Source organism: Trachinotus anak, unplaced genomic scaffold, assembly GCF_046630095.1.
Source record: "Trachinotus anak isolate AG129_WGS33_773 ecotype Australia unplaced genomic scaffold, CSIRO_AGI_Tana_v1 ptg000002l, whole genome shotgun sequence".
Lineage (NCBI taxonomy): Eukaryota > Metazoa > Chordata > Actinopteri > Carangiformes > Carangidae > Trachinotus > Trachinotus anak.
The window spans coordinates 25,528,131-25,541,754 of record NW_027273853.1 but is presented as its reverse complement, the minus strand read 5'-3'; the positions used below and the strand labels follow the sequence as shown (position 1 = coordinate 25,541,754).

Sequence of the window (13,624 nt, the reverse complement as noted above, 5' to 3'; positions counted from 1 at the left end):
ATGAAGACTGGCCTGAGCACACACTGCGCCATTGTGGAGATTGTCAGTGATCAGAATACTTGCTGCCACATTTGTCTACAAAGAGCTTGAACACAGCAATCCAATTTTACTGCAATTTGATCAGAGATGTTAAAAAGTATCAAACACTTTGTTACAATGACATTTGGGGTAATTACGTGTTCAGATGCCACTAATTTGAACAGCCATTTTCAAATTAACTCCATTTAACACATGAAAAGTGGACTTGATTTGCACTTTACCGTCAGCATCTTTAAAACAATTACCAGCCTTTCCATCAGATACTGAAGGTGTGCAGCAGGGACTAACTCATCCACTGAAAAGCCTCCACAGGTTTGTATCATTTCATTTTGCTCGACCCAACATGTGAAGAAATCAGATTTCGGTGCTGTTCACCGTTTGCCATTTTTCTTCACTGCGCAGCACAATGTGTTTTATAAGAGAGTTTATAATTAAAAACTACTGGACTTTTAATTTAAACTGCTCTGTGGTCACCACCATTGGCCATTCCTGGACAAAGGTGACTAAAAAACAAGCTCTAGCTGCCGGTGTGGAATATGTCATTGGTGTTTCCCTGGCAACCCGCACCACAGTGTTCATTCTCCTCCATTGTGAGACAGCATGACAGTGTTGCTCTTTTCCGTGTTCCCCACGCACATCGGTGCACACAGAGGTATGGGTCTCTCTCTGTCTCCAATATCTCCAGAGATGCTCACATTGTCTCTCAAGGGCATCCTTTAAACAACTGTCCTTTTTATGCTTCTTTATCTTCCCCCCCACCCACCCCCATCTCCCTTCTTCACAACTGAACACCATCAATCTAGCCATTTACTTTAACTTTATTTCTCACTCCATTAGTTTCTAGGACACAGAGCGGCACAGGCAGAGAAAAGGAGGGCCAGGGAGGGGGGGGTGTAGAGAGCGTGAAAAAAATGAAAAGAAAGTTTGGCTCCTTGGAGAGATAAAATGTAATTTCACAGTCAACTTGCTGTGATATATTATTTCACAACAATGGGGTGTGGGCTGATATGAGCCCTGCTTGGCACCTGTACAGAGCAGTTAGGACATCAGTGATGGCTCTCTGGAGAGGTTGTGTGTGTGTGTGTGAAGGCAAAATTATCAAAAATGCACTTGAATGGAGGTACCAGGATCAGAGTTAGCACAGTCGTGACAAACAGCAGAAAATAATGCAGTTTTGTTTAGAGTTATTTAATATGAAATAATATTTCCAGTCGGTGGTTTCATGCCTTTAGTGGGAGTAAGCAATGTAACAGCAGGTGTATATAAACCCAACCGAACACAAAAAAAAAAAAAAAGAAAAAGAGAAGGAAAAAAATCCAATACTCTCCCATTCCCAAACATGTTTGCAGTGAGACAGTATAGCTAAATGAAAGAACCTAAACATCATTTATTCCAGTAGCTGCACTCCCTCATTGCTCCTGCTTCACCATTACACACACTGTTATCCAAGAACATGGAGAGGCATTGATAGATGCCTCACGCTTCATTAGCTGCAGTCTCTCAGCCTGGGAAACACTTGCACAATATCAAACACTTTCTGCTAGAAACCCAATGAGGCAAACAGCCTAACCCATGCACTACACACAGCAGATGGGATGAGACACGTCATGTGAGAAATTTTCTAATTTCAAATCAAAAACAATATCAGCTGATGTCCATTCAGTGGGGCTTCTGGAGCCGTTTTTTTAATTAAATATTAAAGACAATAGACAATACACGAGTGATATCAAGTGCAATCTCATCTGCAGATCAAAAGAATAAGTATTTATGGGTGTCTCTTTGTCTCTTGTTCACAGCTTGCTGTTCTTCTGAAATTGGGACACCAGTCCCAGCACCTGCTCTGATGCCATGACGACCTTATTCTGCAGGTACAGGGCGCTGTTTTTAGACGTCTCGTTCAGGAAGTAACGATAGTTCACCATGATGCCGCAGGAGTTCGCCACACCCCTGGGGCTGGTGTCAGCGTGCCAGTTGAGCCGCCACATGGTGGCACCATTTTGCAGGTGGAAGTTAGCCACTGGGTTGAGAGCGAAGCCTCGTCTTTTCTCCCCATAGAGGTACCAGGCACAGAGACGCATCAGGACAGGCTCCAGGACACGGGACAGCCGCTCTGAGCGCAACCACTCGCTGGTGGCGATCAGCTTGCGAAGGGCGTCTGTAGCCAAGGTCCCCGAGGATGAGTCAGTGGCCTGTTCCACCTCCTTCCACTCATGCTCAGAGAGGAGGTCAGAGCCCCGGCCTTCCTTTCTGTACTGGCTGAGGAGGCCTTGGAGCCAGGTGGAGAAACCTGGGATGGGCGACAGGCTGGAGAACTGGGCCATGTGAGGGAACTCACTCTGGAAGACATGAGGAGAGAGGGAGGTAGATTTCGCCCTTAAACATTTGACACTCGACATTTTATTCAGCTAGGACATAAAATCCCCTTGTCCTCACACATTTCTGGTGTCAAAATGATTTAAAAATCACAGATTTTCTAATGTTTTCTGTGTTTAGTTTTCCATCTTTAAAGATCAAAGGTTTTTAAGGGTGGTTTACTTTCTTGGCTCAATTCAAGACTATAATTAACACTGACATATGGATGAAGATGTTTGCTCATGTTGCAGTAACCATGCAGCATCAGTGTATCAGGTACACTGCAGGTTTTTAGGACGGTTCTGAAAATGAAGATATGTCTGAAGCAATTGAAGATGAAGCAACTGATCAGTCTGATTTTACAGAAGCAAAACTGGAGCATGAGGAACTGTGATTTGTGATTACTGTGCTGACCACTCTGTGTTTGTGATAGTGTGTGTGTGTGTGTGTGTGTGTGTGTGTGTGTGTGTGTATACACATACATACATTGAAGTATATCAACAAGTTTAGATTTTTATTTATTTTTTGGCATCTATAAATGATGGCAAAAACATGTTTTGCGGAAGGTTTATTGTTATGAATATTGTGCAAATGTCAGAAGCAATGTTATTTAATTTGTGTTAAATATGGAGCAAGTTTCCAAAAACCAAATGCATACTGGAATGTTTTTGGAAAAAAAAAACAAAATACAAACGTACATGCCAGGGTTAAAAGTTTTCTTTTTTTAAAATCACGTTTTGAAAGACGAAAAGTTGCAGAGTCATTTACATGCAGACTCAGTTCAGTGCAGAATTGCTTCAACCTGCCTTAACCATGTGGAAGAGAAGAAGACAACAACAACAACGACAAAAAGAAAACGAGGAAAGGGATGTGAATGAGAAAACAGGTAAAGGTATAAAGAAAGCAGATGAGAGGCAGCACAGATTTGATCCCCACTAGAATGCAGAGGGCACACCTTTTGCAACAGCAGAAATAAGGGAGATAAACATTCAACCTCAGCATCAAAACACAGAACTAAATTTTTCTCGTTTGTGCTCAGGCTGCTGCTCGGGTCTTCAGTTCTTCAGACAGGGACCAGCGTTACAAATCACTTCCATTGCTTCATCATCCTGCCCTGCTGATGGAGATGGATGATCCCCTCTCTCCTTCCTTCCCTCTTACTTTGTCGTCCTCCTCCTCCTCTGTTCCCTCCCTCTCACCTTAAATACCCGTCCTCTTGTTTCACTCCTTTCTCCCCCGTGCCTCTGTCTCGTCTAGACCACCCACCCATCTCTTGAGTTCTCTCCCACCCCACTATCCTCTCCTCTTGTCAAGACACACACCCCTCCGCCTGTCTTTGCTTTCCGGCGTCTGGGTTGATAAGTGATGGAGAGATGTGGCAGGCAGAAGGCAGAAGAATGAAAGGCTGCAGATGAAAGTGGAAGTGTCAGACGAACCCTGGAGGAACGTGTTGCTGTCTTCCTGTCTGCCTTGCTCTGCAACACTGTTTTCCTTTCTTCCTCCGTCATTTCACCCTCCCTTCACTTCATAATCCAGACCTCTTACTTTCCATGTCCTGCCAGCTCTCCCCTTGTGTTTCCTCTCACTCATGATCTCGCCTTCCTCACTGCAACCTCTACTTTAAACTACTGGGTGCTAACATGTCAAGAGTGGGCAGGATTCACAGAGAAAAAATGGTGCTGGAAATAAGGATAGAGATAGTAGGAAAGGTGAAAAGGGAACAGGGAGGAAAGGATGAGCAGAAAAAGAGGAGCAGTGCCAGGTCTGTGCTCCGGGGTCTAATCTACAAAGACAAGCAACACCGCCTCCCCTCACCTTAAATCGCTACTGTGACCTTTTCTTTTCCACTCTATCATCTATCCATCATCATAGTGTTCCCTCTGTGGCTGCACTGCTCCTCTCTTCACCTTTATGTAAGGTAAAGCCCTGTCAGACAGCCAGCGCCTCTGCAGAATACAAGTCTGTGATGTGGCTTTGTGCAGCCTCGAGGGGAGAGAATTGCACTTACACTGCTGGGGTCAGGGGTTCAATTCTCACAAAAAAAAAAAAAAAAAAAAAAAAATGTATGCACTCATGGGTACTTTGGATAAATGAGCCCAGAAAAGGTTTGAATACGTGTGTGTGTGTGTAGCGTGTATGGCAGTGATTTATTTGGATAAAGTGATCTGCATGACTAAAATAGAAAAACACACAAAATATAAAAGCATTACAACTTTCCTATCTGTTGCCTGTCTGAAAAACCTTTCTTCTCAGCATCACTGGTTTGTAGTTACTGCTTTTTTTTTTTTACAGGAGTAGATGTTGACATGCAGAGCAAGAAGACCCCTTGATGAAGACAACGTTCCACATTAGTAAAGCTTTTACAACACGGTACAATAACCCCGGTCATAAACAGCACCTAATGCTGAAGCAGAAAGCACAAAACAATATCTGCAGAGCTTGCTGAACTGTATGTTGCCATTAATAAAAATGCCAATAGGTAAAAAGCTTGCAGCAATCAAAACAGAACTGATGCATGAAAAACTGAAGTGGAAGCAGCTTAAAGCTCTGAAATCTGATTTTTATGAGGATGCACTGTAAAGAGCTGTTTCCCATCTGTTAGGTAGAGTGGCTTTTGATGTTCTGTTCAGTGTTCCAATCATTTAACAAGTGCTAGCTTGAGTGGCCCAACAAGGGCTCTTGCACTTATTGAGGGGGATGGATGTAATTTCATTACTGCCTTTCTGGTGGCTGCTCCTCTGTTTATATGTGTGTGTGTGTAGTCATGTGCATATAAGCAAGTAGGATATTTATGACTAAGAACTGAGACTAAAATAAAAACTTTTGAAAAGCAATCAAACACTAATCTGGCCAGTCACAGCTATATTTCTTAATGGTATAACACTGTGCCAGCTGGGCCACATCTGAAGGCCAACGTACAGCTTTAAATTGAATTCAGCATGTGAGTCATACAGAGCAGAACATCTTATTCCTGGGGTGGAGACAAGCAACAATTTTTGATACTACACCGTAAGGAAGGAGGTGCAGAGCTGTGTGGGAGTTAACAGCTCTATCAGTGAATGGGCCATGTGCAGTCAGGATAAAATGTTATTATCTAGCTATAATGGGGCAGGAAGTTTTAAATGCTTCACTGATAAAACTGGGTACGTTATGGTTACTCTATTTAGATAACAAGTGTTTACATAACCTCTCCTCTTACCTTAAGAGCCACATCTGATTTGCCCAAGGCCAAGTTATTATAGGAACTCTAACAGATTGGATTCAAATAATTCCTCTTCGACCATATTTAAAGATGGCTTTGGCTTTGCTCTATTTCCACAAAATTCTTACACTACATGACTGATTAATACTACCAGTTTAACAGTTAACATATCCTGGGACATCAGTACCATCTGCACAGGTATTTTCCACCACGGGTCAGACAGTTAACAGACTGAGCATCAGACTAACCGCACAGCATGTTGACATGTTGCCATTTCTGAATAAAACCCAGTAGACAGGCTTTCCATATGCTGAGGCCTGAGGTTGGCCCGGCCTGTTTATTTTTATTTTGAGGTTAATGCCAGCCTCATTCTGTGTCACCCCAGCTGCAGCCTGGCTGTTCACACCAGAAGCGATTCTGCTCCTCTGCGCTTCTTTAATCACACGTAGAGCTGATCGTTATATTAATCTCATTACTTTATAATGTAGAATTTTTTATGTGTTGCAGCACTTCATCTGCAACAATGAAGTTAAAAGGACCATTCCCTTGTGTGATGATGAGCTGGGAGGGGCTTCTTTCCTGCCTGTGTGTGTGTGTGTGTGTGTGTGTGTGTGTGATATTGCTGGTCAGGGGGGTTGAAGACACTTGTCTATTCTAAACGGTACATTTTAATCTTGTCAGTTTACAGTTAATGGTCAATTAATGAGTGTCAGCTATCAGTATTTTTTAAATGAACATTCATAATACTACCCAAATTCAAATATTTAATCATTCCTGCAATTTAAAATTAAATGGTAATTTACTCAAAGATTATTTAAATACTAAGGAGAAAAAATATATAATTTATGCCCAACTTATGTTAATAGAAAAGAGAAATGCTTGAAAAACCATGTCGCATTGAGACAAGGATTTGTACATTCACTCAGAAGCATTCAATCTTGTTTTAATTTGATGTGGCTGTGAGAAAGTTGTTTAGAGTATTTCAGGGCAGCAATTTGTTAGAGTGAGAATTTAGGTGTGATGTTTCCTCCAGATCTCACAATAAATATGGACTCGCCCAAATAAATGGATCTTTGATGAGTCACTTTCTTGGCTGCCATATTCTTTCCTTATAGTTAATAGTCCTTTGACTAACATTTTGCTGAAAAGAACCTTAATTACATCGCAAATCCCTCCTGCACCCACCTGCAGTTCTCGCACCACCCTCTTGATGAGGTAGTTGCCCAGCTCCACCCCTTGGAGTCCAGCCTGGGTGGAGGAGATGGAGTAGAAGATGGCTGCATTTATCTTATTAACATCCTCCTCAGAGTCGAGAGTGGCGAACTCACGGACGATACTCTAAAAGAAAAACACACATTTTGTAGAGTCACAAAGACAAAGAAACAAAATTCTATGTTTGTATCATTCAGCTACAGGCCCATTCTCAAGGATAGGAGTAATACATCACACAGAATATGTAATATATTTCCCCCACCGTAAACAACAAGACCAGAAAGTCAGCACTGTAGAGGTCCCCGCCAGAGGGACATGCAGTTTAAAGGTCTTGGTATTGTTGTTCTCACAGATAAAATCCATTTGTCAACTGAGGAGGAACAAAGCAGTCATCCCAGATGTTTAACCATCCTCCAAGGTGTGGTTAAGTTAGACAAATCATTACCGCAGCCTGTCTACAGCTCTACAGCAGCTTCTAACCTGAATGTTATCGGAAATGTCCTCAGTGAGGGCCACGTGCAGTACAACCAGGGGCTCTCCTGGCATGGCAGCATGGGTGAAGGCATAACAACGGCGGTATGGCCCCACTCTGCGCTTCAGGTCAGTCCAGTTCCTTACAGGGTGCACTGCCTCATACCTGAAAGAAAGCTGATAGTTAGTCTTCCAGTCTTTCAGTTGACCGTTCACTGAGCTCCACCTTCATTGGTTACTGTTGCTAAGCCTGCGAGGCTTTCCATTCCCGTACATATACACTTTACAATGATAATGGTGGCAGATTTGCTACTCAGAATGCTCCTTAGTTTAGCGAGAGGTAGTTTTAATTTACAGCTCATTTTGCTGGCAGATTTTATTTCTAACTGCTCTTTTAGTTTTGAAAAGGTGAAATAAAAGCATGTGGAGAATTATACTGTTCGACAGGCCTGCCACACCTAGTTATAGTCGCCAAGCTACGATTGGACAATCACTGGTCACAAGAGCGGTAAAGTGACCAGTCAGTTTTCATACTGTATCATTATTATGTAAGAACAGAGATCACAATTAAATGAAAAATAAAATGGAAAACGGAAATGGAAAATAGAGGAAGAAGAGAAACAGTGTGGGGGTGCACGAGTGCTCTTACTGGCTGATCTTCTGCAGGATCTCACAGGGGGACTGCCAGGTGATTCTCTCCAGTCGCAGCAGACCTACAGAGAACCACTCAGACAGCAAGCTCTTCAGCGTGCTGTTCAGGTCCTGGGAAAGTTGAGTTTAGAATTAAAATCCACATCCAGCTGATAATCAAAAATTCACCTCTTTCTTTCCCTTGTCGAGAACAGCTCAGCAGCCAGCACCGGGGAGAATGAAAACTTTGTCTTGCATATGTATTTTATGAAGGTATAGGACCTTCACTAGATAAGGTATAAATAAAACAGTGGTGTGCAGATAAATCTTACATACAGATGAATAAGAAAAAGAAGGTATATGACATTATCTGAGCACTGTGGGGATTATCCTTTCACTGTAACAGATTTTGTTTTTCTTTTTTTTTTATATCTTAGGAGAGAAGAAACACAATAAAATTATTCTCTAGAAATTGTACTTGTATGACTATTTAATGAACTGGATAAACAGACTCTTTCTTTACAACCTCATGAACTCTTTTATGGAGAGAACTCACATGCTGCATCTTATTTACTGACAGCAATGGGGCTCAAGTTTGTCTGTTGTCTATGATCAATTCCATACCCATTTCTTACACACTTTGCAGGGCATATGGTCCCTTGGGTGTCTGTATCCTGTTTGACTGTTTTCATATCATGAGTAGTAATTTGTTTGAGCTTGCAATGGGTGAATGGAAGGCACTTCAATAAACAGCTTGCCATTTCAAAACAGGCCTATCCTCCTGCAAAGGTCAGACTTCATTTAAAGCAAATCTCTCGTAAACACACAAACAAGTGCACAAGGTGCAGACGCGTAAGCACACTCAAACACATAAATACAGCTTATGTTGGCTGTTCCATAGGATGACTTTCTCTTACTTTAATGCCCGCTTGTCAGTTATAATAATAGCTCATACAAAGAAATTTAAATACAGCCATGGTACAAAAGCCACTGAATGAGATTCTCTGTGAGCAACTATGAAAGCAAAAACTAACAACATTTGAAATTCTTGCCCACATGTAATCTATCATGGTTGATAATCCCAGCCTGGCATTTCTACGGAAATCACAGCACATCCAAAACCCACGAGGGTGCAGTTGAAGCCTTGGGCAGCCAATTCTCATCCACACAAAAAGAAAGCCGGACTGAGCAGTGCACTCTATTGACCTAGCAGAAGATGAAGCCTTTTGAAATGGAAGGATCTAGCATTTGAAACCTGAGGTTAGGAAAGAGATCGAGCAAAGGAGGGAACGGTAAAGAAGAAAATACTACACTCAATTAGAAAGAAAATGAAGCGACACTTTTTGACACTGGAGCTGTATCAATGCCATGTGGTGCTGATGTTGGGAGTTGATACGTCCTCCGTTACAAGGACCCCCTATACCTTGAGCTGCAGTTATTGTGTGATTATGTAGAGCTATAGAGGCTGCGGAGCCTGGAGGAACAGTCTGTCTATCCAAGGCCAAATGACCACTGACTGCCAAAGTGTAAACAGGTCAGGCTCAGAGAGTGCCAATACCTTTTCTCCAGTAGGCTGCATGCCACTTGTCAGCCTGGCAGTATGTCTGTGGGGGAAAAAATAGCCTCACTAATACTTTGTGTAATCCCAAAGAGCCAACTAAAATGACATCTCTGACTTGTCTTTACATCTTTCATCCACTCACTTTGTGGACAGGTGAACAAGAACGAAAGGCCTGGAGGCAGAAGGAGTGAGGAGGAACTTCAAAAATCAATTATCCAGCCAAGAGAGACTAATCAAAAGTAGAATTCAAAGTGACACACTGGCAAAAAACCACAGTAATTACAGCCTTGAAAATTCCAGACTTCAGTAATTTTGTCTTTTTCTTATCTATGATTTACTGCTACTTTGATTATCTGTATCGTTTATTTTTTTCTTTTTTCTCTCCCCTGGTATGCACATACCATCAATACAGGTACTAAAAGCTTCATATTTACCATGACCTTTTCTCATCTTAAGCTCGATCAATTCTAGCAATAACAGCAAGCAAAGATTGCTGTGCGCCATCAAAACCAAGGTGGTCAGTACATGTGATTACTCCATAGGTAGCTTAGACCTTTTTAACAACAAAAGCTCTCAGTGGGCCTGGGTTATCGAGATTAAATGCATCAGAACCAGCTCTCAGCTGGAATAAAATAGGTACTGAGCAGGAGAGGAGAGGTTCCCTGGCAACAGTGCAGTCAAGCTGTATGAAAATCATATTAAGCAGTAGCTCTTAACTCTAAGGCTTTTAACCCTATTCCAAAGTAACACAGAAAATAATAACTGATCACACAGACAATAGGAAACCTTTTTAACTCCATCAACAATCAGTGAAGGGCAGTTTTAATTTGATAATCTCAGCTTTTGATGGCACACTTATCAGTTTTGTTATCTTGATTGAAGCATCTCAACATAACAAGCTAGCAAATCAGCAGTGTGCCATTTGAGGAAAGTGGACAAGACACGACGACAGTGACCGACATCAAACAAATGGGGTTTTTTTCCAATACAAAACTAAAAAATCTTTCTTGATAATGAATTTTTTTGTAGTTGGTTTACAGCATATATGTCTACATCTCCAATACACCACAGGGGTTTTCTGATTCTAGTTTCAATAAAAAGACCCGCTGATGGCCTGTGACACAAAAAGCAATTTACCAGTACAAAAGCTTATATAAAGCCACCAGCCTATGAAATTATACATGTGGTTTCATGCCATCTCAGAGTGAGTCCAACTTTGGGACAAAGCCAACAATAAGTACTAGAGGCCATACTGGGTTTAAAAGCTGCAGTTGCCTACTCACCTGTAGAGACTTCTATACACTTAGATTGCTTAGATATGGTGAAAAAGAAAATTAACATCCTTATAGTACACTAGAGAACTATCATACACTATTATCACTTATGAAATTAAAAAAATCACAACTATCTCTTTTTGTTAGAGATTGATTGTTGAAGTCTTTTTCAAGCACAATTGCCAAACATTTCCTAGTTTCAGGTTCTAAATTGTCAGAATTTGCTGGTTTTCTTTTCTGATGTGTTAGTAATCTGAATATATTGAGGTTTTGCTGCTGTTGGATTGGAAAAAACAAGCAATTTGGAATTGGAACTGTGGATTTTAGGGAACTGATGGGCTTTTTTTCTCTCCAAATTCCTGACAATTTATGGACGTAACGATTAATTAACCAATCAGATTAATTGAAAGAACTAATGAAAAATACTTGTTAGCTGCAGCCCAAATTGAAATATAAGGTAGAAGATAGAAATAAGTACACCCCTACAAATACAGTTATTATATAGCTATTATGCAGCTTTAGTTTAGGTGGTGCTCCTGCTAATAAAGTGGTTGCATATGTAACCTTTAGGTGGACTTTAATTATAAGCTACATCCTTTGGCATGTTATTAAAAGAGATAGCAAGTCAATTTAACTCATTATTACACAGAATGAGTGAATGTATTAGCCTAATAACAAAGACCATAGAAACTTGACTGGGGAAAAAGCAGTGGGGTGCATTCGATGGGAGTGCTAATTTCTTCTTGGAAAAAGCGCATGCACTTAATACAACTGCAAGCTTGGCACTGTTATTTTAAAATATGTATGGAAGCAGCTGGATTTCAATCATTAATTGAACTGAAAGCTGTAATAACATCTGACTAAACATGGATGACTGAACAAGTAGGCACTTGCTGTAAAATAAGTGGCCAGAAATGTGCCATTAAGGGGACAAAGAGCATGATTTGTCTCTTTGTGTGTGTGTATTGGATTTTTTTTTACCGCTGCTTTTCCTTACAATATTATTTTCACTTTGTCCTCAAAAGGTTCATTCATATTTTTTCATTAGATGGGTGAGTGACCTTTTTGCTGCAGCAGTTACTCTCCTCTCTTCATGAACAGACTGAAACTGGGTCTAAGTCTATTTTAACACAAGAACTTTCCAGCAAGAACTGAAGGCAGCTCTGATCAGTACTGTAAGTTGATCTCTTCAGCCAAGACGTGCAGAAAATATGAAGGAAGCCCTAACATTAACATTGTCTTCTGCCAAACAAGTTCTGTGTAACCTGTTTGCAAAAACCTCCTAAGCTTTGAGGAAATTAAAAAAAATATTTTTTTTTCCCTCCTGTTTGGTATAAATGGAAAACTGGAGCAAAGGTCATTGACACTCAAACTGTGATGAAATGTGAACCATGTGATGGGGGGCAAAGCAAGGGGTCTAGTTCACTCCTCTGTGTGGGCTAGCTGTCTAAGCGGTTTCTGCCAAAATATACCCCGATCAATGTTTCTAAATCACCCAACATACAGGCCCAGATATTCAGGCAACAGCGCCAAATGTCTAAACGCGCACTGCTTGACTCATGCGAGCACCCGTAGAAAATGTAAACAAATGCTTTACCTTGATGTGTGGGCTCTCGCTAGCTTTTGATGAGATTATTTCAAGCACATCTGCTCGGAGATCCACCAGAAACTTCACCCCACCCTCGACTCTGCTTATATGATTAAGCAGCTGTTTATAACGGGGAGTCAATGTGTACCGAAGTCTGTCTTCAACTTGCAAAATGGTCGCTAAGTCCCGCAGCTGAGTGTCTAGCAGCTTCAAGGCTAGCTCTGAAACACTTTTGTGATCTACGCCGAAGTCTTGTGACAGCTTCGTCAGGAAACCGAGCCTGTCTTCTTTGTCGAGGCTTTTGTAAAAGTGCATGAAGTCCAAGCTGTTTGATTCAGGGGGAGGGGGGGATTTATCTCTCGTTTCGTATGTGGGTAAAGGTGCGACGACCCTCGCCAGTATCTCCTCCATGCCCGTGACTCCGATACGACTTGGGGAAGAGTACCAACGCCAGCCGCTAATATCCGAGGCCTCCAGAGCCGCTTTGACGACAGCTCGGTGTCGCCAACACCTCAAGCTGCTACGAAAGCCCCAAATTACAGGGTGGGATATCATCGCCGGGGGGGTGGGGAGCTCAGCTGTCCGCTTGGAACCTGCAACCAGGGAACACACAAGAGGCAATCGTTTCCGGGTCTCTTAAAGAAACAGTACAGCAGCAAGTTAGGAGGTTGCACTGATCCATGCTTGTCCACTCTTTTAGTATAAGGACAAAATCAGGTATTAAAAACTTTTTGGTATTTAGGCTTATGAGTAAATATGGTGATACCTGAGGTAAAACAATCAACCAAAAATGACCACCATTAAAGCTCATTTGTAGTACAGCTCACTGAGTTCACATTCAAAAGTGGTTGGAAAAGGAGATCATTTTGACTTTTCCTCCGCAGCCAAGGATTTCAAAAAGTGTTAAATAGTGTCACAAATATACAGATACTCTGTTGTTTCTGCATATGTGTGGTGAAACTACAATGATGCGTGGCTTTAAATGTTTCTGCAGCAAGGAATTGTTGGACGGCAATCTCTCCTTTCCTTTCATAGAGGAAGGTCAAGTGTTTCCTATGCTAAAGGAGATAAGACAGGAAACACAGAAGCTCTTTTCCTTATCACTTATAGCAGAGGTTTTCGAAGTAGGTGGTGGGCCTCACCAGACGGGCTCCCAACAGTTTCTGGGAAGGCTCAGTGAATGGAAGGGAAATAATATTATTGTATTAGTTGTTAAAAGGAGATAATGTAAATTATTCTAAATGTGTGTGATTTGGTTAAAGAGATACTTCAGAGACACAGCAGTTTTAGGGAAT

At 41.5% G+C, this 13,624-nt stretch overlaps 1 protein-coding gene across 1 annotated transcript; it reads right to left on the bottom strand.

Annotated features, from left to right (window-relative positions):
- Nucleotides 1-839: 839 nt before the first annotated feature.
- On the bottom strand, nucleotides 840-12,947 carry mlycd (malonyl-CoA decarboxylase). The gene is made up of 5 exons (XM_071458175.1): nucleotides 12,339-12,947; nucleotides 7,926-8,038; nucleotides 7,286-7,442; nucleotides 6,779-6,931; nucleotides 840-2,375 (listed from the first exon to the last, which is right to left on the bottom strand). Exons 1-5 carry the CDS (start codon nucleotides 12,882-12,884, stop codon nucleotides 1,830-1,832), a joined length of 1,515 nt encoding a protein of 504 aa, XP_071314276.1. The 5' UTR covers nucleotides 12,885-12,947; the 3' UTR covers nucleotides 840-1,829.
- Nucleotides 12,948-13,624: the final 677 nt, after the last annotated feature.

Coding starts and splice junctions, on each gene's coding strand:
- mlycd (XM_071458175.1), bottom strand. CDS start 12,884: ATGATATCCCACCCTGTAATTTGGGGCTTTCGTAGCAGCTTGAGGTGT. Junction 7,443..7,925: donor ATCCTGCAGAAGATCAGCCA/GTAAGAGCACTC, acceptor GCTTTCTTTCAG/GTATGAGGCAGTGCACCCTG. Junction 2,376..6,778: donor GGGTGGTGCGAGAACTGCAG/GTGGGTGCAGGA, acceptor CATGTCTTCCAG/AGTGAGTTCCCTCACATGGC.